The 25,190-nt window shown below is 34.2% G+C and overlaps 1 protein-coding gene across 40 annotated transcripts in view; it reads left to right on the top strand.

Moving 5' to 3' along the window:
- MAP2 (microtubule associated protein 2) overlaps positions 1–25,190 on the top strand; it is a 310,414-nt gene that overhangs the window by 240,334 nt on the left and 44,890 nt on the right. For 30 of the 40 annotated variants that reach the window (XM_034954994.3, XM_008959005.4, XM_055109049.2 and 27 more), the window contains 2 exons: positions 14,580–14,693; positions 16,724–16,801. In XM_034954994.3, the coding sequence (XP_034810885.1) occupies positions 14,580–14,693; positions 16,724–16,801 (192 nt within the window). The remainder of the gene's footprint in view (positions 1–14,579; positions 14,694–16,723; positions 16,802–25,190) is intronic. The other 10 variants (XM_055109052.2, XM_034955035.3, XM_034955034.3 and 7 more) reach the window with 1 other exon arrangement.

Raw genomic sequence — 25,190 nt, forward strand, 5'->3', positions numbered from 1 at the left:
TATTCTCTCAAATGAGTCTTCCTCTTCTGAACACCCCCAAGTACCATGTTTATATCTTGCTAATACAATTGATCATAGCAATCATTTTACTGAGGTTACTTGTTATTTGTTTTTATTACAGTCAGTAGGTTGGAAACGCTTTGGGGTAGAACCTGTACTTCATTCGTCTTTCTTTTCCTTTTTGTATATAACACAGTGCTTATTTTCTATAATATGTATGTGCTAATACATATTTTTTGAATTAATATAAAGAAGAGAGGGCTGGGCATGGTGGCTTACGCCTGTAATCCCAGCACTTTGGGAGGCCAAGATGGGCGGATCACTTGAGGTCAGGAGTTCAAGAACAGCCTGGCCAACATAGTGAAACCCTGTCTCTACTAAAAATACAAAAATTAGCTGGGCATGGTGGCACATGCCTGTAATACCAGCTACCTGGGAGGCTGAAGCCCAAGAATTGCTTAAATCCAGGAGGTGGAGGTTACAGTGAGTCAGATCACGCCACTGCACTCCAGCCTGGGCAACAGAGTGAGACCCTGTCTCAAACAAAAAAAAAAAAAAGAAGAGAGAGTATCCATATATAGTTCTGAGAATGGAAATCACATAAACAAAATGGTCTACAAAATTTATACTACATTGTGAACAATAAATTTGCAGGAAAGACTATATTAGAAAAGAAAACCGTGGCTCATGCCTCTATCCCAGCACTTTGGAAGGCTGAGGCAGGCAGGCAGATCACGAGGTCAGGAGATTGGGACTATCCTGGCCAACATTGTGAAACCCCATCTCTACTAAAAATACAAAAATTAGCTAGGCTTGGTGGTGCGTGCCTGTAGTCCCAGTTACTCAGGAGGCTGAGGCAGGAGAATCGCTTGAACCCAGGAGGCGGAGGTTGCATGCAGTGAGCTGAGATCGCACCCCTGCCCTCCAGCCTGGTGACAGAGCGAAACTCCATCTCAAAAAAAAAAAAAAAAAAAAAGAAGAAGAAGAAAAGAAAGGAAAACTGAGAATGAAGAGGTAATCAAGAAACTGAAAACAGTCTAGATTCAAAGTAAGGACTTTAAAAGTGTTGGTTAGAACAGAAAGAAATTAGGTAGGAACTCCAAAATACTGTAGTGAAAGTATATGGTGGAAGACTTGACTTGTTCTGAAATTGGGTGTGAGAGTTGGGAGTAAAGAAAATATATCTTTGACTGAAGATAGCAGTAAGATATCGAATTGGAGATATTTTCTTGATGATGAAAATTACTGAGCTGAAAATAATATGAAAAGTCCAGATAAATGAACTTTCTAAAAGATAATCTAGTGGTTAAGAAATACATAGATACAGAAAAATTTTTCATGTTCATTTCTGCAGAATTGAGGCCAGTGTAATAATTGGCTCAGGTTGAAAATGCCACTGAAATATTCTGTAAATGGAACTCTATAATGCATGTCTTTTTTGATCCTCTGACTATAAATAAGGATTGCTGCACTGTTCTAGGTCAGGAGCTCAAGTAAATCTCATTTCTGACAAATGGGCAATCTAAATCTTAAAGCATTTGGATATTCTAAGTCATGGATTTAATATGTGCCTCCTTTAAAGGAGTATACCAGTATCGTCTTGGAAAGATATTATGTATCCTATTTTTGAAGACCAAATGTCACCAGTGCCCTTTATTTTCTCTATTTCATCTTTGAGTGCATAAAATTATTTGCAAATGAGTTCTTAGATAGTAAACAACATTATCATATCAAATTAGGAATTTATACATTAACTTTAGGAAAATATTGTGATTTCAGTTAAATATAATTCCTTAGTTTCATTTTAGTTTTCATTTTTCACTTAATAAAAAGCTTCCTGTGATCCATAATTTTCTTTTCCTTTGACATATTTGAATGAAAATGCTCCCATTTACATTTTCTAAATCTAATCATTAAGTATTTCAGTGTTTAGTGAAATTCTTCTCCAAGGAGGAAACTAATAGTAGTAATAATAATTATTGACTTACTTTTATAACCACTTTTTAAAAATAAATCAATTCACTGGATACTTTTTCTCCTTGTTGAATTTTGCATCTTCAGCTCATGTTTATTTATGTCTTTCTTTAAAAATTGGCTTTGGTTGTTTTTCTCATCAGCTTGAAAAATAGAGATTTGTGACTAAAGCATTAAAAAAATTGGAATAAACTTGCTTTCCTTCGAGCTTTACTGGAACACAAATGCTGACCTGGGGAAAGTGGCTTTTTCTCCAGATATTGCACTAACTTGGTGTAGATCACAACGCATGTAAGATATTTATTTTCTCCAGGCCGGTTCTCATCTAATTCTTTATAAATCCTGATTGCTATAAGAAAAGAAGCAAATGATTGAGTTTGATGCAATCAAACTCACTTTAAGTAGTTTTGTTAAGTAGCCACTTAACAAAAGTCACATTTTAAGAGAGGAAGTTCATTCAGTTGGGATAACAGTAGAGAATAACAGTAGAGGAATAACAGTAGAGGAATAACAAGAGGATAACGAGAAAGGAAGTTCATTCAGTCGGAATAACAGTAGTTCCCTTCTCTCATCTGCCATCCTGAAGAAAAATGTGTTATGAAATGCTCTGCAGACCACATTTAACTTGCTCATATGATCCTAATACAAAATCAAAAATACTGCTCAAGGAATTGGCTATTTTGGTGACACAGGTTTCCTTTCTAGTTGGATTTCACTCTTTAAGGGTGAACTTAAATTACTCTAGCTGACAATTTATCATCTTATGATGGAATTATTAGATAAGTTTGAATTTAATTTTTTTTATGTGAAGAAAAAAAATTTATCATCTTATGATGGAATTACTAGATAAGTTTGAATTTAATTTTTTTTGATGTGAAGAAAAAAACTCCCCCAAATTACACTTACTTTTAAAGTAAATTTTATAATATCGAGCATTTCTTCAATTCTAACTAGAAATGCTTGAATCTCCTGAGGCTTGAATAATGGCAAGTTTCAACTTTTGCCTGTGTTCTTTGATACAACTGAATGTGGAAAAACTACAGTATGTAAATAGAAAGTGGTTTTCTTTACCAGTTCTGTGGGAAAATGAAAATACGATATTTGCATTTTAAAGAGTATTTTGGACACTCTAAACTCTATTTAAAATGTTGAGGTATTTCTTGTATTTTATGCTATAAAATTTCAGTAAGACACTTTAATTAACATAATGATTGTATTAAAACCATACTTCTCTTCCTATAGCTTTTGATCACCTTCTAGTTGTTTTCAGATCATGTCATTCCTGCCTCTTTGTTTCATGTGTGCATTTCAGAACTGTCCAAGAAAAAGAGCAAAAACAACAAAGTTCTCTGGTTTCATGAGAGTTTTTACTTTTACAGTTTTTTTTTAAAGAAAACAAACCCAAACTACAAACTCACATAAAATATTTTTGGAGGGGGTGGTCTCTGTAAAAGTTGGGTGAAAAATGACTGATAAACTAGCAAAGGGAAAGGAAAGGAATCTGAGAAACCAAGCTATTTTTAGGCATATTCTTAGAACCAAGAATTGGTCAACTGCTTCATGATCAGGGCTCCTGTACATGAAATACTGAAATTGTAATTTCATTTTGAAAAACAAAGGTACAAGTCCTGATTTAGAAATTTTCCTTATATGTTGGGAAGAAAATAATATATTTTTCATATATTATCGTAGTAAATTGAATTTTCATTGTAATATTTTCCTGAAAATTTCAGGGCCTTTTAATGAAATCTGATTTTCCATATCCTCAACAAGCCCCAAATATCTATTCCATAAGATTGTGATTCTCATTCCAAATGAAGCTCTGTCTTTGTAGACCAAGTATGTTGTATGGGTATAGTAATATCTGCCTACCTAGGACCGGCCGTATGCAGAATTAGAAAGTAAATGAAACGTGACTTCAGCACTTTTCTATCTGCTTCCCCAATCCCTTCTATTCATTTTCTTCAAGTCAGCAGTCATATGCTCATATGCCTAAAATCCCGCCATAAATCTCATTACAAAGCTTAATTTCCTTGCCCTATATCAGGCTACCTACCTAGATAGCATCCTGTTCTTACATTTTTCTCAACTACCACTCCATCAAATTTTATCTACCTTTCTCTTTCTGCTGGGCTCCTACAATAGGACAACCAGAGCTATTACAATAACAAGTTACAGTTTTATGCTTCTAGATATCATTTCTATTCTGATATAAAATTTCATCATCTTCAAGTAAAGAGTGAGTTCTTTGGCAAGTATAGGTATAATAGAGATGGAATTCATGCTTTGAAGGTATTTCTAGAGGTGTGCTTGGTATCAATGAGAAGCAATACAGTGGAGAGATGCAGCTATAGAAATTGACATGAATAAACAACATTGAAGCAAAATCATCAATCTAAAATTTTATTTCAACAAACGTCCCAGAGATATTTTCTAAAGATTTGTATGCTATTTGCAAATTTCTCAAGGTGCATTTGAAATTATTTGTTTTTTATTTGTCTTACATAATGAAGAAATAAAATTGAAAAATGTATTTAATAATATTTTCCATGGGGTGCATTTATCAATACAGAGTCTAAAAGAAATCATCTTTATTCTAGAATATTTTTGACATGAAGAAATTTTAAAATTCTATTAAAGTCTTTGCTTTTTACTATCATAATGGCATCGAAATACAAATATTACATTGACCTTACACTTCTTGCTGTAAAAAGAAGATTTGCAAAGTCTGTTGATTTTGCTACTTACAGGTCTGGCAAAAAGTATTTTAACTATCATCAATTTTACATATTTAGAATTTTTCCAGTGAAGGTGCTCCCCTTCTCTTGGGTTGTGGCTGAGCTTTTATTTTACAGCATTATTAAAGAAAGAATAGTAGGATGGTTCAAATTTACTTTACTTTCTTTTGCTTTTTCTTAAGTAGGTATTTCAGTTTTCAGAAGTTCATAGTGTAATTGATTTCACTGTACCTCCCCCCATAAGATTACTGAAACATGATTCAGTTATGATTTGAAAATTACAAAGAACTACCACGTCTATTTAATATTGACTTTTAAAGTCCGCCAAGTCGTTTCAGATGCTGGTGTAAAGAGAATCTTTGCGGACAATACTTTTGTAGCTATAATGATATAAAATATGCAGGTATAGAAAATGAACAGTCACTTATTTACAACATTAATAGTTAATGAGAAACTTGCTAAGAAGAAAGCAGATAAGGTTGATGATTGCTGCTATTTGCGAATTCTTAGAAACGTTATAGGACGGGAAGGAGGTTTAAGTGAAATCTGATTACGCAGAAGTCATGTTGGGTTTTCCATGTGAACATTGAGTGTACCTTCTGATGCATTTTGAACGAAGTGATTTTTCCCATCACATGGTTCCTAAATTCCATATGCATCTAGGTCACAAGGCTTCCAAAGATTTCTAAGTTATGTTGGGGATGAGAGAGAAGGATCAAACAAAAGTTAGCTAAGCTGATGATCTTTACCATTTTATTGTAACAAATATAGTTTCTCCTAGAAGAAAGATCTGTGTTTACAGAGGTAACTAGTAAAGACTATTCTTGGTATATAGAGAACTTAATTTCAAAAGTTTATTCCAATGACATCCTTTTAGAATGTAGAATTTTTTTTCCATCATATCCTGTCTCAGGCCAGCATTGGCATTCCTATGTTTTGCAGCTATAGAAGCATTGATTTCTCCATAAGAAACCCTAGCCTTGCTCCTTGTGCCCAAGACCTGTGAGGTATCCATGTACAGATGAGACTTTAAAAGCATGGACAGACCTCTATGTGCATGAGTCCTAACATGTGCATACACACACACACACACACACACATACACAATTGCTTTTCCACAAACCCACTATATTTTATATTTTGTTTATCTCACAGTTACTCTTTCTGGGGGGTGGATTTATTCAAGGTCTCTTTGTTTTATTGATATTTTATTTTCCCACTAATATTTAAAATGTATCATGCTACATTCCTTTAGCAATGTGATGTATTTTAAGACTTAATGAAGAGAATATAATCCAATTTCCCCACATCTACAAAGAGTAGTACAATTGTAACAGTTTTGACGAGATGCAAAACAGAACATTTCAAAGTTCCAAAAATACTGTCAATTCCCTCAGTGCCTTAATGATTGGATTCAATTTATTGGTGTTAAAACTATTTGAAAATTTCAGGGGAGCAAACCTCTCTAGAAATTTCTCTTTCTCAAGTTAAGATTGATAAAATATTACAACCTTAGTTAATTAGTAAATATGTAATATAGGGGCTACAAACAACATAAACATGCAATACATTACTCCATTGGACACCCCCAAAACCACCACCAGCAAAACACTTTAACTAGAACATGATAAATATAAAGCTAAATTGTAACAATATTGGCTTACCATATTTCTTCTGCTTAAATGTGTTTTCTGTTTCCCTACTTTCAGCTGGGAACTAAAAATTAGAAGCAAAATTTTCCAGTAGGTACTATCTCTGATCTGTGCTTTTCTAATTACCTTTGACTCCATAATGTAGTGTTTTTAACCTGTGGTGTCCTTTCACTGATAATAGTATTAATTTACTACATTTTCCTCCTTGACCAAATTTAAATGCTAGGCCAGTTCTGTTAAACTCTAAAGACTTCATTTGAGTACATTAAGGTATAATCTAAACAAGATTGTGGGTTTGAGCATGTACATGGAGGTAGAGGAAAAAAAGAGCAAGAGAGGGAAAATTCTCCTATGATTATACACTGTACTCACAATCCTAGTCTACCAATTTGTAAATCCGTTTCAGAAGAGGACCATATGAGTGACTGTGGCGGGATCAGTCAAAATTTGTGGCCACTACTAGTAAATCTTGAAGAAGAAAAATAAAACATGTCCTTGAACAAGAGTGCCCCCCTTTAAACACAACTTAAATGTAGGAATGCCATATCTTACTCATCTTTCTATCCCCCACTAGTGACTAAGAATAGCTCCATTGTCTATAGCAGGTGCAAAATAAATTCTCTTAAATTTAAGTACCCATCAGAGCTGAATTTTGTGCCATCATAATTCTTTTATCTTAAATGCCTTTGTCTTCGTTAACTAACTTCGCCTCAAATGCATTTTTCCCCATAAACGAAATTGATCCTTGTTTTAATCGCTAAATCTTTAGAAGAAATATCTGGGAAAAAAAAAGCTGGTGGGGAAAGATCTGTAGCTGCAATGTTGGCCAGTGTGACCCCTGAGATTAACAGAGGTTTGTCTAGGGTGAGACATGCCAATGCTGGCCTCTAATTAATGCAAAGGTGCCAGGGAAACAAACAAATAAAAACCCAACAATTTGCTCTTTTAATTTCCTTCATCATCAGTTGATTACAGGAAATAGTTTCAGAGGAACCATTTACTCTCCAAATTGAGCAAGGAGTAGAAGCAAAGAACTTTTCTTCTTTCCCTATTTTTATGAATTCATCTAGGGTCTTTGTTTAGCAGAGTGCTTCAAACTACACAGTGCTTTCCTTGTTGATTAGTTTCCATCAGCAGCAGCAATTAGCATCGGTTTCCTAGGAAACCATTCTGTACCCTACTGAGAAAAACCTTTTCTTGACAGGAGCATTCTGTCTAAAATTGTTTTGTTTTCCTTCTTCCACAAGCGTACGGTAAGCTTATTTGTCGTTTTCTTTGAACACAACATTATTATACCAAAGATTCTTAAAACATTTACAGGCTTTTATATTCCATATGGTTGAATTTACAGGCACTGTCTCTTACTTTTCTCTAACAACCTGAAAGAAATCAACAAAAATATGTTCTCAAGCATATGCCAAGGTGCTTGGATTTTTTTTATTCACAGTCTAATCGGTGAACCTTTGCACGTTCAAGTAATCATAGCTGATCCTGCTGAAAAACCACAGGGTACGAATTCAAAATCAAACTTATGGGTCCACCAACAATGTTACGTATCACTCAGAATCACTCAGAAACAAGTTGAAACTTCCAGGATCATTGAAAAAGTTTCATCTCCATTGCTCTTATTTTTAATCAACCAAGCAATATTGATAGATAAATGTAACACAATAACTTTAAAATGCGCTAAAAGCAAAGCCTGAGGTTGTCTTAAAATTTTTGTTGTGACAAATAGTGTGATCAGAAGAGCATGGCAGTGGTGCCGCATGAATCAGCATTAGGGAAGAAACCAGAGGGTCATGATGGCTGTAAATGCTGAGTAGTATGATATGACAGTAGGGCAAAATTTACCTTATGTTCCTTTTAGTTTAAATAATAAGTGGCAGGAGCCTGATGTATTGTCTGTTAGGGTCCCAGCAGTGACCCAACATTTAAGCAAGGAGGTACTCATTGGGAAAAATGACGGAATAATCTCAGTGTCTGACAAAAACTTTCAGATCTTACCTACATTTTGTCGATCAAATGATGTTCATAGATTTCATGATAACAGAACATCAAGAGTGATTAAAACAGTGGTACCTAATTTAAATAAGCACTTGATTTATATTGTTTTATTTAATTGTCACAACACACCAAAAGATAAATACTACTCTTATTCCCACTTTACAGATGTGGAATCTGAAGGTTAGAGAGATTGTTACTTAACAAGGTCTTTTGGCTAGTAAGAGATGGAGATGGAATTTGATCCCAGGTTTTCTGACACTAGAACCTACTTTTATATAAAATACTGATGTAAATCATAACAGTGTCTAAATGGGACAAGCATATCTTTATCCATTATTTTGCTAGTTTTCCCATCTGGACAATATGTAAATATGTGTATTAAATAACATCAACAAGAAATGAAAGTGCCTACTGTAACAACTTGTTATACAAGGTTGCTTAATAACGTTGTATAACAGTGTGATGTTTATTCATTAGTTAGGTGAGATGTAAGTAGCCTAGCATGATACCGTTTGGGTTTCTTCAAGTAGTTTTTGGTGGATGACAGCATTTCTCAATTAGTTTCTCATACATATTAATCTCCTGTATGTGTTTCCACCAATGTATTTCCTTAATACCAAGAAAAGATATTATTTGTTTCCAGAGGACTGCTTTGATTCTCTTTTCTAAATACTGACCCCATCTTTGTTTCCCAGGAAAAGTTTTCAAGACAGATTTCACTTTTTATCTTCAGATGTTTACCTGGATAGTGGTGATCTGCTATCATCTGTTGCTCTGTTGCCTGGATTAAATATTTAAATCCTTTATTCTTATCAGCCTTTAACCAATAGCATTTTTAGAAATTATGAGATGAATTTTATTTAGAAAGGTTCCTTTTTAATGTTTTCCCTCTAATTGATTTGTGAGCAGATCCAAGTTGTCACTCATGCATAGCCATGACGTGACTTTACAGGCATGTTATAATATTTTTTATTACTTACAGAAATTGTGTCATTATCATATTGACACTACCGATAAAATAATAACAAATTAACATTCAAATACCAATGTAAGGGTCTTACTGCAATGCAAAAACTACGGTTAATTACATCAAAACCCTGACATTCATTCACAAAAGACAGAATGGAACATTCACAAGAGAAAGAATAGAAAAACATATTGTATACACTTATTAACTAAGATAATTTCTAACATAAACTAAAAAATGTCCAGTGCCAGAACATTTTATAAGTTCAAAAGAAAGATAATTGAGCCTTTCAAAATATCAGATTACAATAAGCAGTTTTATGTTTGTTTAATATTTTCAGCTATGAAGATCAGTGTTACCTTTCAATTACATATAATGAATAATAATTCCCCAATTTATGTGTAATCTAGATTCATCTTTGATCTTCTAACAACTAAGTCCTGGTTATAACTTTACACCTATGTTTGGAAGAAAAAGCAAGAAAAAAAGAATAGAAAGTATAAAAAGGAATAGAAGGTAGGAAAAGTAAGCAATGAAAAATTAAAATGTAGTCTAATCTCTTACTTCAAAAAGAATTTTTCATGTCACCAATTGTCTTCAGAATTAGACAGGATTATCATACCTTTTAGAGCACTGTCTAGAATAGACAGTCCTGAATTGGGACTTGCTGGACGGAATCTTGAGCAGATGGTAGCCCAGGACCTATGCATCCAGGAAACTGGGTGTGAAGCCAGAAAATAAATAACAAAGACAATATTTACTTCTCTCATATCTTTGCCTTGGAAAAAAAATACTTCCCTTGTCCATTAACATAGCCATCAACATCAGTGATATTGGATTAACTATATTTTCAGATGGTTATAATAACAATAGCCTAGTTGGGCTGACCTTTAGTGCATATCACTATTGCTCTTTCTTTAAAGTAGAAATATTAAAGTAGAAGACTCAGAAAAATACATGACTAGGGGAAAATAAAGATGTGCTGGTGAAGGACTATATAGAAGTTTTTATTTTATTTGTATTCCAGGCCTGTTATATAATTATTTGCCAGGCCTGTTATATAATTATGTAATTGAGTCCCCACAACAACCTCTGAGACAGATACTAAAATTATTTCCATTTTATGGATAAGGCATCGAAGCAAAATGAGACTGAATACATTTCATAGTATGAAATAACTAGAAAGTAGCAATGCTGGAATTTGTACCCACATTTTCCTGAATTAAAGTCTGTGAGATTCCCTCTGATGTGTGCTGTAAAAAAACAGCAATCAGTAATCCCCTAAATATATAGATAGATGGATGGATGGATGGATGGATGGATGGATGGATGGATGGATGAGGTATTTAATAGACAAATGTAGAATCAGTGAAGAAATTACATATATAATCATACACATCATAATCATTACATTTATATTTTTATAGGTCTGATTTTTTGACTGTCTTTCCTTGTCTTCTAAGTTTGTTTGGAACATTTACCATTAATCTGCCCTGAACTTTACACAAACTCTGACTGAATTTGCTCCTGTCCCAGAAGCCATGCTATAAGGATGAAGCTCACCCAGTAGATCTGCTGGTGAGGCTTCCAATGAGAGAAGCCCATCTCTTCCTTCCTTAAGAATGCTTCTGTCTCTGCTGATGACAGCCCTTACTTAGAGGAAGATTTTAAATTAATTGGACCAGTTGAAATTCCCAGAACAATCTTAGGCTCCTGTTTTCCTAAATTCACTGTGAACTCTATATTATAAAATGTGTCATGCCCTATTTGAAAAAGTTTAACAATATTATTCTCTAAAAAATCTTAAAGATAATATGTCAATTAAGCCAATAACTTTGTTTGACTATGCTAAAATAATGTTTCTCAAATCCTCTTAAATTACTTCAAAGAAGAAAAAATTTACCAATTCTCCCTTGGATTATTTTTTTTAACAACTTTTGGTTAAACATATACAAAAATAAAATTAACTTGTTCATGAGTTCTAATTCCATTATGGGACATAAACACACTTATAAATTCATTTTCTCCGAAACAACAAAACCAGTAAAATTCAAACTCTCTGCTACTTCCCATCTACAATAAATGATACTGCTTTGCTGAAACTAAATTATCACTCATGATTAGTACTGGCTGATACAGTGCCTTTGTTTAAGTTGGACATTTCTATACTGAACTGGAGACAAGTAATACTTCTATTCTCCTTTTTTCTCTGTTTCAATTATTTTCAAAGTCTATTTATACAGTGTACCACAATGTTATTTGGGCTACACTTGTATGAATACATCCTTTATGTATTAAATCCACCTCTCCTTTTTTATTAGCTCTCAACACTTAAATAATTCTCCATGGATATCAAAACTGTATCCTAAAATACAATCCCAAAGAAAAATACTGAAATAATGTAGAGTTGCTCAGTTATAATTTGCACATATAACCAATGGATACTTATTTCTTTTGGATTATCTTCCCAATCTAAAAAAAGAATACATATAAAACACTCTCAGACCCTAAAAATATTTATCAGTAATTAAACAAGAATGCAGGACCCCCATTTAAGAAATACTGTTTTGATATATATATCAAATACTTAATAATAGAGTAAATAGGATAATTTGAGGTTTTAAGGTTACTAAATGTAGTAACAAGCATGAATTATTTCTGAATGTTTGTAAATATTATGAACAAAACCTTTCATATTAATTTTCTATTCTGTCAAAAAAAATTCTGTTAAGCATCCAATCTGAGTAAAGCTCAATAAGAGAAGCTTCAAGAGTTGTGCATTGCAATACTATTCACAATAGCAAAGACATAGAATCAACCTAAATGCCCATCAATGATAGACTGGATAAAGAAAATGTGGTACATATACACTGTGGAATACTATGCAGCCATAATAAAGAACAATATCATGTATTTTGCCAGGGCATGGATGGAACCATTATTCTTAGCAACTAACACAGGAACAGAAAACCAAATATTGCATGTTCTCACTTATAAGCGGGAGCTAAATGATGAGAACACATGGACACATCAACATCAAGGGGAACAACACACACTGGGGCCTATTGGAAGGTGGAGGATTGGAAGAGGGAGAGGATCAGGAAAAATAACTAATGGGCACTAGGCTTAATACCTGGGTGATAAAATAATCTGTACAACAAGCCCCCATGACACAAGTTTATCTCTGTAACAAAGTTGCACATGTACCCCTGAACTTAAAAGTTAGAATTGTGACAATGACAGAAGAGAGTCCCTGACTTGGGAAACCTTATATAGTGTGGGAGATAAGCCATGTGAACCAGCACAATTCCATGTGAGATGTACTAAATGCCATAGGAAGACACTACAGTTTGCATACGTGCTAATAGAAAGATGCAAGAATGATCCAGAAGACACAAAGGTCATATATATATATATATATATATATATATATATATATATATATATCTCCCAATTTCTGCCATGATTGTTCCACCTCTTTATTACACTCAATTTTTCCATAAATCACTGGGATGCTAGAAGAAGCTACCTCACTCTACTGATTTTTAAATATTTTAATTGCATTAAAAATTAATATATGTAAGCGGCAATTCTCAAAACCTAAAATAATTCTTTTTGTAACATTATTAAACAATTTAGACGTCTAAGCATGATCTTTACAGCTAATTTAATTTTCTGTAGCCCTTTTTGTGTACTCTTTCCTGTTTAAAAAAACATCACTTTAGGAGCCCAGCCTTTCAGAGAATGTTCAGAGAAACCCCACCCAGCAGCCTGGCTTTATGAAAACAAACAGCCTTTCCTTCTCTACTGCCCTCTTCACTGAGTAGCATAGCAGATAATCCTCCTCATAATGCTTTGGTGACTGTTAATGTTATTTATTTAACTGCTGTAACTGTGAAAAATTCTATTCTGACACTAAAACAAATATGCTAATAAGATAGTATTATCTCTTAGAAATAAAATAGTCATCTTCTAAAGGTAAACTATCACAATATCTAACATGGTCTATGAGATATATAGGTAGGTAGGCAGGCAGATAGGTAGGTAGATAGATGATAGATTAGATAGATAGATAGATAGATAGATAGATAGACAGACAGACAGACAGACAGATAGATGTTGCTCAATTGTGGCTCATCACTTGTTGCATAGCTTCCAGCTATAATCAGGAATGGAATTTCAATGATGTATTTTAGATAGACATATAGCTGAGCAGGTCTGAGAGTGAGTATGTTTCCTTCATTCATACCACTAAAAGAGTTGATATATTTCTGTTAGTCATTCACTCACGACTGTTAGAAAGTTTTGTGATTATGTGTTTGTTATTTCTTCCATTGTTCTGCTTAGGAGAAAGAATATTATAATAGTCAGGAATGCTAAAAACTAGTTATTTGGTATCTCACAGACCAATCATTTTAATTTTGAGCCCTCCTTTAAAAAAAAAAATGAAACTAAGATGATTTGATGTCATATGGCTTTAAAGATCTTTAAAATATCAACTCTCTAGAAAAATACTAGTTCTTTAGAAAGAGACCATCTGACATATCATTGCCATGTATTTCATTAAAACTTCATCTTTCCAGATTCCTTATAATTTATCTTATTTTCACTGATCCTGGATAATGCTATTTAACCATAAATAGATTTTCAGATTTTAAATAATGGTATTTCTGCAAATCAAGCACACAAGCTTATATAAATTATATTTTTAGAATAGTATAAGAAAACTATAAAACAAATTTAAGTTAAATTCAAAATGAATCCTCTCTTCTATCCTTGAATTTGTTTTACTAGGTATAAAGAAATTAAATTGTTTCTATTTTTGTAAACAGCTTTTACAAAATAAAGTACCAATTACCTTCACATTGGAGGTTAGGACTTCAACATATGACTTTGGGGGCAGGGGATACAAACACTCATTCTATAACAGAGATGTCATAGACTTCAGAGTTGAAAATAAATTTCTGTTGTTGAAGCCAAAAAAATGTTCAAATACTATGTAAGTATTTTTTCTCAGTTCTGTGCTCATTTTGCTTGCTTAGCTTAGCTCCTAGAATACCAACTTCTTTTCTTCTTCTTTTTTGTATATATGTGTTTATGTTTTCTCTGCAATTAAAAAATTATGTTGTACTTTTTAGGGGGAAGAAAATGAAATTATAATCCACTATACTGTTTGGTTACTTTTCCTCTTTGCTTTCTCAGACTTCTCATCGTTATATTTTATTTTGTTACTGTTTATTACAGAGGAGGTGTCTGCAAGGATAGTTCAAGTAGTCACTGCTGAGGCTGTAGCAGTCCTGAAAGGTGAACAAGAGAAAGAAGCTCAACATAAAGACCAGACTGCAGCTCTGCCTTTAGGTAAATAAGAAGATTCTCAGGTCAGGGACTGTGTCTGTTGCACCCTGATCACAGGATAAAGTCTTCATGTTCAAAAGATAGGCCATATCTTGTACTTCATCCTTACATGTAACATTCATCAGACACCTTGACTGGGTATGCACTAGGACCTATTTTCATCTTTTTCCACTGGTTTGTTGTAGTGTTTGCATAGTCTTTCGTTAGGGTGGTGAGCTTACAGTTAGACTTTTCCCTAAGTGGCCCTTAATTTTTTCATTTTCCAGACCACTAGAAATAGTTATTATTAAAATAAAGCCAATGCATTATTTCATGACCTCCACCCATAAGGATAATATACTAAAACTTTCATAAGAGATGATTATTTCCCTTTACAGGTTTTGGTGAATGATTATACTGTAGCCTTGTTTGGGTCTTCCTGAAATGACTACACAAAACCTATAGCCAGAGCTTTGTTATAATCGTGAGTGACTTTGTATCTTATATGAAGTACTGAACTTCACTTGGTTCATCTAAGGGCGCTGAGAGAGTGCTGCTCTCTCCCTTAGTAACAAGACAAATGCCCTCCATGCCAAGCAAGTCATTTAACGCACGCTTGCCAAAGATAACACTCTCAGCCAAAGCCTTGCTGCCCCTACTCATAGATAGATAGATAGATAGATAGATAGATAGATAGATAGATAGATAGGCAGATAGATAGAGAGACGGATGTATATACACAAAGAGATACAGGAAAGGAGACTCTCTTAAATTCAATATATATATTTATTTCACAGGTATATACACGTGAGTCATAGAAAGGTATGGTTTTAAAGGCCTAAAAATAGTACATATCCATTTCCCTCTCTTACAGTCTAATATATCCATGATATTTGATTTTTTGATCAGTATTCCTTTAACTGTCTATTAAAAAGTAAGTAATAAAAATAATCTGCCCTCCCAGAATAATAATTTAGAATACACTCAGTATTTTCAGTACTGTGGGTTTTTTTAATTATTAAGGACTATTTTTCTCTTAAAACACATAGAGAATTATCTAATCTAAAACATTAACCTTCAGTTTATTGTTCACTTTTATTCCTTGAAAGAAAAGAAAACTCAATTTTTTAAAACTTGAAATCTTAAAATACGCCATGCAGAAGCCCATAGGGTAAGGAACTAAAAAAGTCACCTGTCATCCCAAAGCTGCCTCTAATAACTACTTTAGGAAGCTGAAATTCCCCTAATATTTAAAATAGATTTAACCACTGGCCTTAAATGAGAAATATTTCCTTTTGAAATTTCTTACTGTCATATGAGGGGGATCACAAATCATGTAAGTGTCTTGAAAAATAAAACTTAACATTAACTGTAAATGAATTACATCTTTTAGAACCTTTTTCTCTGGTTCCTTTTCATGTGTATTGATTGCTAAGACCAGAAGTTTACTCAGCACATGGTTTTTGTCTGAAAGTTCACTCAGGCTATGAAAGCTTATTTTTCCATTTCTGAGAATACATACAGAAGATGGGTTTTGAAATTAGACTCAGTGAACAAAAGGTTGTTTAAAAAATATGTTCCCTAAAATAACTATTAGTGATCAAGATAACACATGTTTCCAGATTGAGCAGTTGAGCAATAGAGAATTCTAATAGTTTTTTCAGTCAGTAGCTGAATCCAGACTAAAAACACCTGCCTGCCTGTGTGTGTTTTCATATGGTAAATTAGGGCCAAAATGAAATATTTTATTAATTGAACAGGTAGACACATTAATGAGATTAATGATGGAATTTTAGCAGGCATCTCTAATCTGTTTTTCTAGAGATGATAAAATCATTTTTTTTGAAAATATCGAATGCTTGTCTTATTTTTTAGGTTTTCAAAAATGCATGAATCAGGTAATGGGCCTATAAATAAACCAAATGCGGCTTACTATTGAATCTTTTTCTGAATTTTATAGAGAGGTCTTTTTACAAATGGCAGAACTTCCTACACATCTACCAGCCTAAAAGGATTAATTATTGCATCTCATTTTTCTATTGTTTGATCTTTAGCAGCTGAAGAAACAGCTAATCTGCCTCCTTCTCCACCCCCATCACCTGCCTCAGAACAGACTGTCACAGTGGAGGAAGGTAAGGCCTATTGGACTTTTCAGGGTTTGTCTTCCGTTAAAGTGTGAACAATAAACTTCAATCAATAAGCTCTGGACTTTGGTATTGGTTAGTATGTGACCAAGCTTTGGAGCTATCTGTTTCAAATAATGAAGAAGAAACAAAGACTTTAAATAAATAATCACTTATTTTTATAAAAGCAAAAGTAGAGGAATTTGGTAAATAAAAAAAATCTGCTTGATTAAGGAAAAGAATTTTGTGTTCAGTTGCTAAAATAACTGTAGAGAACCCATTCACTTTAGAATGCTTTAACAGGGAAGATACAATTCTACCTTGTAAGTGACTGAACAAAAATTAAAATAAATATAAATGTAATCTCCATAATAGTAGGGATCAGATTTATCAATGAAATCAATACTTCCTTATGAAAGTGTCAGGAAGTATCTCTGTTTTGCTCACTGTTATATTGCCAAGACCTTCCCCAGGGCCTGACTCATAGCAAATTTAATAAATATTAATGAATAAATGAAGAAGTTAATGAATGAATCTGATATTGAGAGCATTGAACTGGAAGCTGAGCTCATGACTCTTTCCTGTTGAGACCTGTTATTGTCCATGGATCTTTTTATGAACTTACTCAACATGGAGTGTCATGTTAGCTTTTCAATTCTCATTGATAAAACAGAAAGATGCCTTTGAAGAATTTTCATTCAGAATCTGAGATGAAAGGCACTACTTAAAAGGAAACCATTACTGGTTCTCCGACTTAGACCAGTTAACCTTTGTTTATTGTTTGAGAGTCACAGGAAAAGGCAGAGAAGAACTAGGGCTCCATTGTTGTTTCAACATTACTTAGTTTTCATGTATTAAAACCAGAATTTTAAAAGTGTTTATTTTATTCATTTATTCATTTATTTTTCCTTTTTACTGTGTTAAAGACTGAAGAACATTTATTTTAAAAGGCTTATCTTTTTATCATTTGTAATTAGGTTCATTTAAAATATTCTTTGATTTCGTAAATACAAAAATTTGAATTAGTGAACCATATATTATCACCTCTAATATAATTTTATTTTGTCACAGATTTATAAACCTAAATTTATTTTAGCATGGTTTTTCTTTCTTAAATTGAGGCTTTTTTTTTCCAATTTACTGCCTGAAATAATAAACAAACTAAATTTTTCTGAGGAATAAAAGAAACTTTGGGGATAATAATCAGTGCATAGCAGCCACTGATTATTAGTTAATGTGATTTAATCTTTTAATTTATAGGTTTGAAAAGTTCCTTTTGACCTTATGTTTATCCATTCACTGGGCACATATTTATTGAGCCCTACAGTCTTCCAGGTACTCTTCAAATTCTGAGTATATACTAGTGAACAAAACAGACATGATCCCTGCTTTTAAAGAGTACACTATAGCTGGCAATCCCAGCACTTTGGGAGGCCGAGGCGGGCAGATCACTTGAGGTCAGGAGTTCAAGATCAGCCTGGCCAACATGGTGAAACCCCGTCTCTACTAAAAATACAAAAATTAGCCAGGCATGGTGGTGTACGCCTATAATCCCAGCTACTCGGGAGGCTGAGGCAGAAGAATCACTTGAACCCAGAAGGCGGAGGTTGCAGCGAGCCAAGATGGCGCCATTACACTGTAGCCTGGTGACATAGCGAGACTCCATCTCAAAATAAATAAATAAATAGTACACTATCTAGTGGAGAACAGAAATCCAATAAATAAGCTTACCAATGATTTCAAATTGGATTAGCATTGAAGAGGAAAAGAATAGGGAGCTTTAAAATATTACAAGAGAAACCTGATTTTATTGGGTGGTGAGGGGATGGCTAAGTAGCTGAGACCAGAAGCATGAGGAGGAAGTGTTGGCCAAACAAAGATAGAAAAAAGCACAAGGGCGCTCAGGTGCCCAAGAAGATGAAGTGACCCAGGAACTGAAGGGGGTCCGTGGCTGATGGGTAGTGAGAAAGAGTAGAGCAGTGGAGTGTGAGAGTAAGCAGTGGTCAGCTGGGGTCAGTGGCCTAGATTTCATTCTGAATGCAGCGGGAAGCCTGACATGACCCTTGTACCTCCTTCAGGCCATGGAAAATGTTTCTAAGCTCCTACTTAAAGCTTTTCAAGCATCAGAGAATCCTCTTAACCCAGAGAGGGATATGATGTTGACAGAGTAGGTTTACTCCAAAAGTCGGCTTGAGGTCAAGTCATTTAATCTTCTTACTCTATATGGGATTTGGAACAGAAAGGGAAGAAGCAGAGTCCTCCCATCCATCTGGGAATTCACCCAGCCTGCTTCCTGTAGGGTAATATGATGGATATAATGAAAACATAAATAAATAAAATGTAGAATCACCTTCACATTTTGGTAACTTAGGTGTCAACTTTCCAGAGTTCCCTAATATTTTGGAATTACTTTCTTCAAGCTGTTTCAAGATATTCAAGGAAAATACCAACTAACCTCTTACTGAAAGTAATTCAAAGTTATTTTCAAGCCGAACTTGTATTTTTAACTTTTTAAGTATTGAACTATCTGAAGTTCTGATTATTTGATTTTAAAAGTATAACCATTTTTTGAGTTTTAAGAAAAACAGATGTATATATTTTATAAACTCTATCTCTATAAAGACCAGATAATATTCTCACCTTAAATATGTAAAAGATTTGTGGTCTAGACAAACTACTGTTTCTCTTTTATGTTAAGCCACACTTAAGTAATATATAAGTATTTTTTAAGTTTAGTTTTGTCAGAAAATAAATTAGTGACAAGTCACAAGACAGGATTGAACTGTTCAATTTTTCAAACCAAGTAGTTTGTAAATACTCAGCCCAAATTCCATCAATATATTGCTTATAGCAGGTCAGGTGGAAAGGGAGCAGGTGGATTTTTTTGCCTTATCTAGGGGATTATTTACCCCCCTTGATACCCTCAAAGCAACTTTAATCTGAGGGTATAGTGACTGCTGCAGTCTGATCCTTTTATACAAATGGAAGAAAGCTCTTTTGTTAGATTAATTCAGCGATTTTGAGGATACATTTTCTTTTTGTTAATTATCAAACTTTTTAAAGCTGTTCTTTCCCAAAGGGGAAGCATGAAAGCTTCCACTAAAAATAATTTAAGATGTTAATTACTATAATTTATGAATATTTATTATAATTAATGTAATATTAGTAATTCCCAGGATATGTGCTTATTCTAGAAAACATTTACAAGGGATTTTGATGAAAAAAAAAGGAAACAAGCTGCACACTTAGAAAAGGATCTACGGTACAGTAAACCAAAACTGTACTGATTATGATGTTTTCAAATTAACCTCCTTTTTCTTTTTGGCCTAATCATAATAGTTGTCATTTGGACTGAGCTATTAGAATTTGGAAGGCTGTGAAGGAATGGAATAATCTGAACACAGAACCAGGATTCTTTCTGCCCTTTTAGGTTTGCTCCAGAATTCTAGGGTGGTGTTTTCCTGTGTCATGGATGTGGTGACCTAATCATCGCTCATCTGAAAGTAGTTTTCTCTTTATGTCATTCTGGGGCAGCAGTAACAGTCAGCAGACTGAGAAATCCTCAGTCAAAAGCTGGCAGAATGGAAAGGGCTTGGAAATGGTGGAGAACAATGTAAGTGCGGCCAGCAGCCATCAACCATATGCTGTGATGCCACAACAAGCAAAAAGTACCGAATCACTAACATTCCACAAGATGCAGTCTCCAAAGGAGGCTGGTATACTAAGGCTGGGTTTTACATGGCAAACCTTGCATTAGCCCAGTGTAAATTTTCAAATGCTTTATTTAAAAGAAAAAGTTTCAATGAAAGCAAACTAGGGAAACTTTATTCCTCCATTGAAACCAGGTAAGCTTTATTTTTGAAGATTATAATTATGCAGAAAACTATGCAAAAGTCCAAGGTGTATAAGGTTACCCTGTTTTTAGCATAACACATGATTAAATGAAATAGAATATTCTGTGGCAAAAGCAGAGTCCCCAGAAGCATGCCCACTTCTAGTAAAAGGATGCATGCATTCAATCCTGACCTCAAACAGCAAACTAACTGTTGTGAAATAAATTTAATTTTTAATATATCTCTCAACTCCAACTTTGATGTGCTAAATGAGGGGAAAGAACAGAGGTACCTGACAACTTGTCTGAGTACACTGAAGACACAGATGCTAAGATGTATGGAGTCAGACATTGTGCTTGGCATTTTCACAGATATCTTCTCATTTAATCCTCCCAGCAACCCACAGAGATAGATAATATTCATTTCCACTCCTTTGCCCAAAATGTTATGGTTTATGTCTGAAGAAGTGGCTTATCCAGAATGCAAATCCAAATCTAAATTCTGCAATCACGGTTGCACTACATCCCTAAAGCTGTTTCTTATCAAGGTTCTTACTGTGAGACTATGGAAGTAAATTATCTTCAAATGAGAGTTATTTGTTACAAGCTACTATACTAATTTCCTTTAAGAAAAAAAATCTTACAAATAAATATTCCATTTATTATTTATTTATTTAAAATTATTATGTCTTCCATCTCCATTGGGAGTGATCCAGATGCACCTGCCATACACAACACCACAAGAAATGAGAATCTAATGTCTTCTGTCATTATCATTAAAATCAAGTGCCCTGTTTGGCTTAGCCCTCCCTGGTCCCCATACAGCATAGCTTCCCTGGCATATCTCTAGAGCTTCTTTAGGCTGATAGGTCTTAAAAAGAGACTTGGAGTACAGACAGCTTACAGTACCAAGAGAAGATTGGACTTTGCCAGACACTCTTTTTGAAGTTGCCTTGGTCCCAGGCCAGATGAATACTAAAAAGAAGCTACTTTTTCCACTAGAGCTTTCAAAATTTGTGTTGTTCTTTTTGTTGTTTCCTGATTAGAGTGAAAGTTTTCAGAATAGAAAATACCATTTACCATTTTTTTAAATGCTATAGATCTGAAGCAAGGCTCTGGACTGTTTTTAAATTTTGGCACTTTCACAAAGAACAATGACAACAAGAAAGAGGAGGCCAGAATCTGCAAAAGGTTAAAACATCCAATGAGTATTGCCTTTACTCTCAGCTTGAAATTCTTTAGTTTTATACTATAGTCTGCTGTACCTCCCAGAAAATAAATGTTGAAAAGCAGAGAGGAGCATATCCCATTTTCATTTATTGATCATGAAAGTACCCTACTGAACATATCAGGAGTTTTAGAAGTAACTTGCATACATGGGGAATTTACAGCCCCAGAGATCCACTGAGAGAAATATGAATGGCTAGGACATGTGACAAGCCAGGGCTATGATTCAGTCAGTGTTGTAGGCCAGATCTTGGACAATTATCTGCTCAGCTGCGAAATCGTGCCGAGTTGAACTAAGAATATCAAATGTTATTTTAGGCTTCTGCTATCCCATGATATAAAAAGCATTGTGGCTGAGAAAGTTCTGAGCATCCATCCAGAAACATCTTCCATGGAACAATCAGTAAATAATGTGCTTGAAAGATTAAATGTATTCTCTCTACAAAATGTTATTTTAGTATCCTCATGATTTCAGACTTATTTCTAGTTGTCAGCACTTGGTTGCCAAAAATAAGTTACTGTCCTAAAAATACAGTATATTTGCAAATTAATGCTATAATTTTGTCTTCTTAAAATCTGATATAAATAAAAACTGTACAGATAGATACTATAGATTTTGTTCTTATTATTGAGAGTCATGAAATTTTAAATTGATATCTCAATATAAGTAAATAAATAGTGATTAGCAAATTTAGCAACCACCACATAGGCCTGAGATGTAATGTCTGCACCACATCAGAAGCCAAGTGCTCACTGAGTTATACGAGAATCCAAATGCTAAGCAGACTGATCTACAGTTGTATATTTAAGGAGATATGTTTAAATAATGCAAATTTCCTAGGCAAGATACAGGAAAGAACAGAAATGAGAGTAGTTACTTTAGCATTTCAATAAGAAATATGCAATAAGAGGTTTGAAACATGAAAAACAGCCAAGAGCCAGTGGTACAAATGAAACTACATGGAATAAAGTCTTGATGAATCTGCAGCCGACTCTGCAGAAATTTTTAGCTAATTGTATCTCTGCTAAGCTTTCAGAAGGAAAACAAAACATAAGAAAACAAGTTTATAATATTAGAGGCTTTCTTAAAACAGTATACTTTCAGTGTCCTGCAAATCAGAACCTGGTTTAAAATGATGCCTCTAGGTACTACATTAGCCTTAGCATCCAAAGAAAGAGCTATGCTGACTGCGCATTTCTTATTAAGGCAGGAAAGAGGCATAATGCATTGTAGATTTTTCTTAACAGGATTGAAATTAAAAATGACTTTCTGGTTAAAGTTATTAACTAGAATTAAATTAATCAAAACACTACTTGTGCATCCTAGATAATTAAGGCTATGTTTTAAACAGGACTGTTTTCTTCATAATCTTACAGGCATTAAATCCTAATAACTTTCTTCTTTTTTAACTTATAAACATATTGATATAAGCATGAGTAGAGTTAACCTTCATGAAATAATTTCCTCCAAAGAATGCATTTGTTTTGTAATGCTTTGTTTCTATTCCAACGTTCCTTGGTTATTCTGACTTGTTTGAGAGGAATGTATAGATGATTTTTATTTTGCCGCAGGGCTGTCAATGCTTTTGGTTCACTTAGATCAATGGCAAACTTGCTTAAGGGATAGGTGGAATTCAGCAGTTACTGAGGCATGAAACATTCACTGTCTCCCATCCTCCATCAGCTTGATCTTGCTAATTTCCCTTCATCCTGCTGTGCTGCTTCTGTGGCCCTTCCTGTCCTTGTGTAGGTGTTTGTCTCGTCTGTCTGATCTTGTGTCTGTGTTGTCCAGTTCTCCCTGCAGTTTCTTCCTGTGTGTCTGTTTGTAGATGAAGGGGCTGAGGATCAAGTGGGTCCTCTACACAGGTTCCCCAACCATGAACCTGCCACCAGCGGGGAGAGGCGTAGACTTCTAGCCCCCTCCATCTCAGTGTCTGTGCCTGATGATGACGCTTACAATTCCGATGAGGAGTACTATGAGCATCCTTTGTTCAGCTCAGAACGGACCACCTCTAGTGTGCTCCCCAGTGTCACAGCGCAGAGTGCAGAGGCCCACTTAGGCCAGGAGAAAGGTGAACCAAGCATGGTCCCCTTTTGCTCCTCCTCCCCGGCCTGCAGCTTTGACCACCTGCATCATGTTAAGTGTGCCTTAATACAGGGTGGGAGGGGCAGGAGCCTGTTTTCTCTGCATGAAAGTGAAGTTCCTATATAAGTTGAATCTATCCAAATGCCTTAACAATTTATATAAAAGAAGCCTTACTGGAGGCATGTGAGCACTTCCTTTTTCTGTATCATTGCTTCTGAGAAGGAAGAAAAAGAGAGAGAGAGAGAGAGAGAGAGAGAAGCAAAAAAAAATTCCATTGAAGTATGACTTCTTTCTGCTCCTTGCCAATAATCAGCTGGGGAAGAACATATTCTTTACCCAAACCAAAGAAGATGACTCTGAATATAATTTTTTTCCTCCTTAGACACATAATATTACTATTAAATAGCATCTTTAAATAGCATTAGCTTTCTTTTCAGTGCTATATTAATATGATAGCTCTTTAAAAGAGAAAGAATGAAGAATCTGTTTAGAGCAGAATAAATGTTATGGAAACAATTTATTTCCCTGTATCATGTAATCATCTACAGAAACTACAGAGGCTTCCCCAGGTGACTAAATCTTGGCTCACATCAGTAGAGCTGGACTAAAATGAAGGAAATGATTCAACGCCTTTGACATTATAGCCTTATAAAGCTGGGAGACTCAAGTGTATAATTGGGTATCGTGAGGATAAAATAAGTAGGTGATGGGCTGCAATGTGTCTCATTCTAACTAGGTAGTTTTGGTAAAGAAAAAAAAGGTGCAGCTAAATATATTTTTGCTTAGGCGAAGAGTTTATTTCCAAAAGGGACAATATTTAATATGAAAGCAGATAGTTCTAAAGCAATAAGGAATAAGCTTACAGCTCACCAACTACAGTCATCATAATAAACGTCTTCAAGGACCCTTTTGGAAACAGAACACCAATAGCTCAGGTTCTCTGATAAAGAAATATAACCCCTGTTAAGTTAAACTAAGTTCTTCTAAACTAAATTTCTAAAATATGTGAGTTTTTAAATTAGGAACAATTGTAGTGGAAATAAATATGATTTATACTAAATGAGAAAATGAAAAGCTAAAAAGCTACATGGATTTGAAAACATGTAAATTAACTTGATTAGACTTTATCCAAAAAGGTAACATTATAATGCAGTTATATTAAAATTCTTTTAACTGTAATCAAAATCTATGGCATTGTAAAAATTTTCTTAAAATAACAAGTTAGAATTTAAATTTTTAAAATGCTACTTAAA

The sequence above is a fragment of the Pan paniscus genome, chromosome 13, assembly GCF_029289425.2.
Source record: "Pan paniscus chromosome 13, NHGRI_mPanPan1-v2.0_pri, whole genome shotgun sequence".
Classification (NCBI taxonomy): domain Eukaryota; kingdom Metazoa; phylum Chordata; class Mammalia; order Primates; family Hominidae; genus Pan; species Pan paniscus.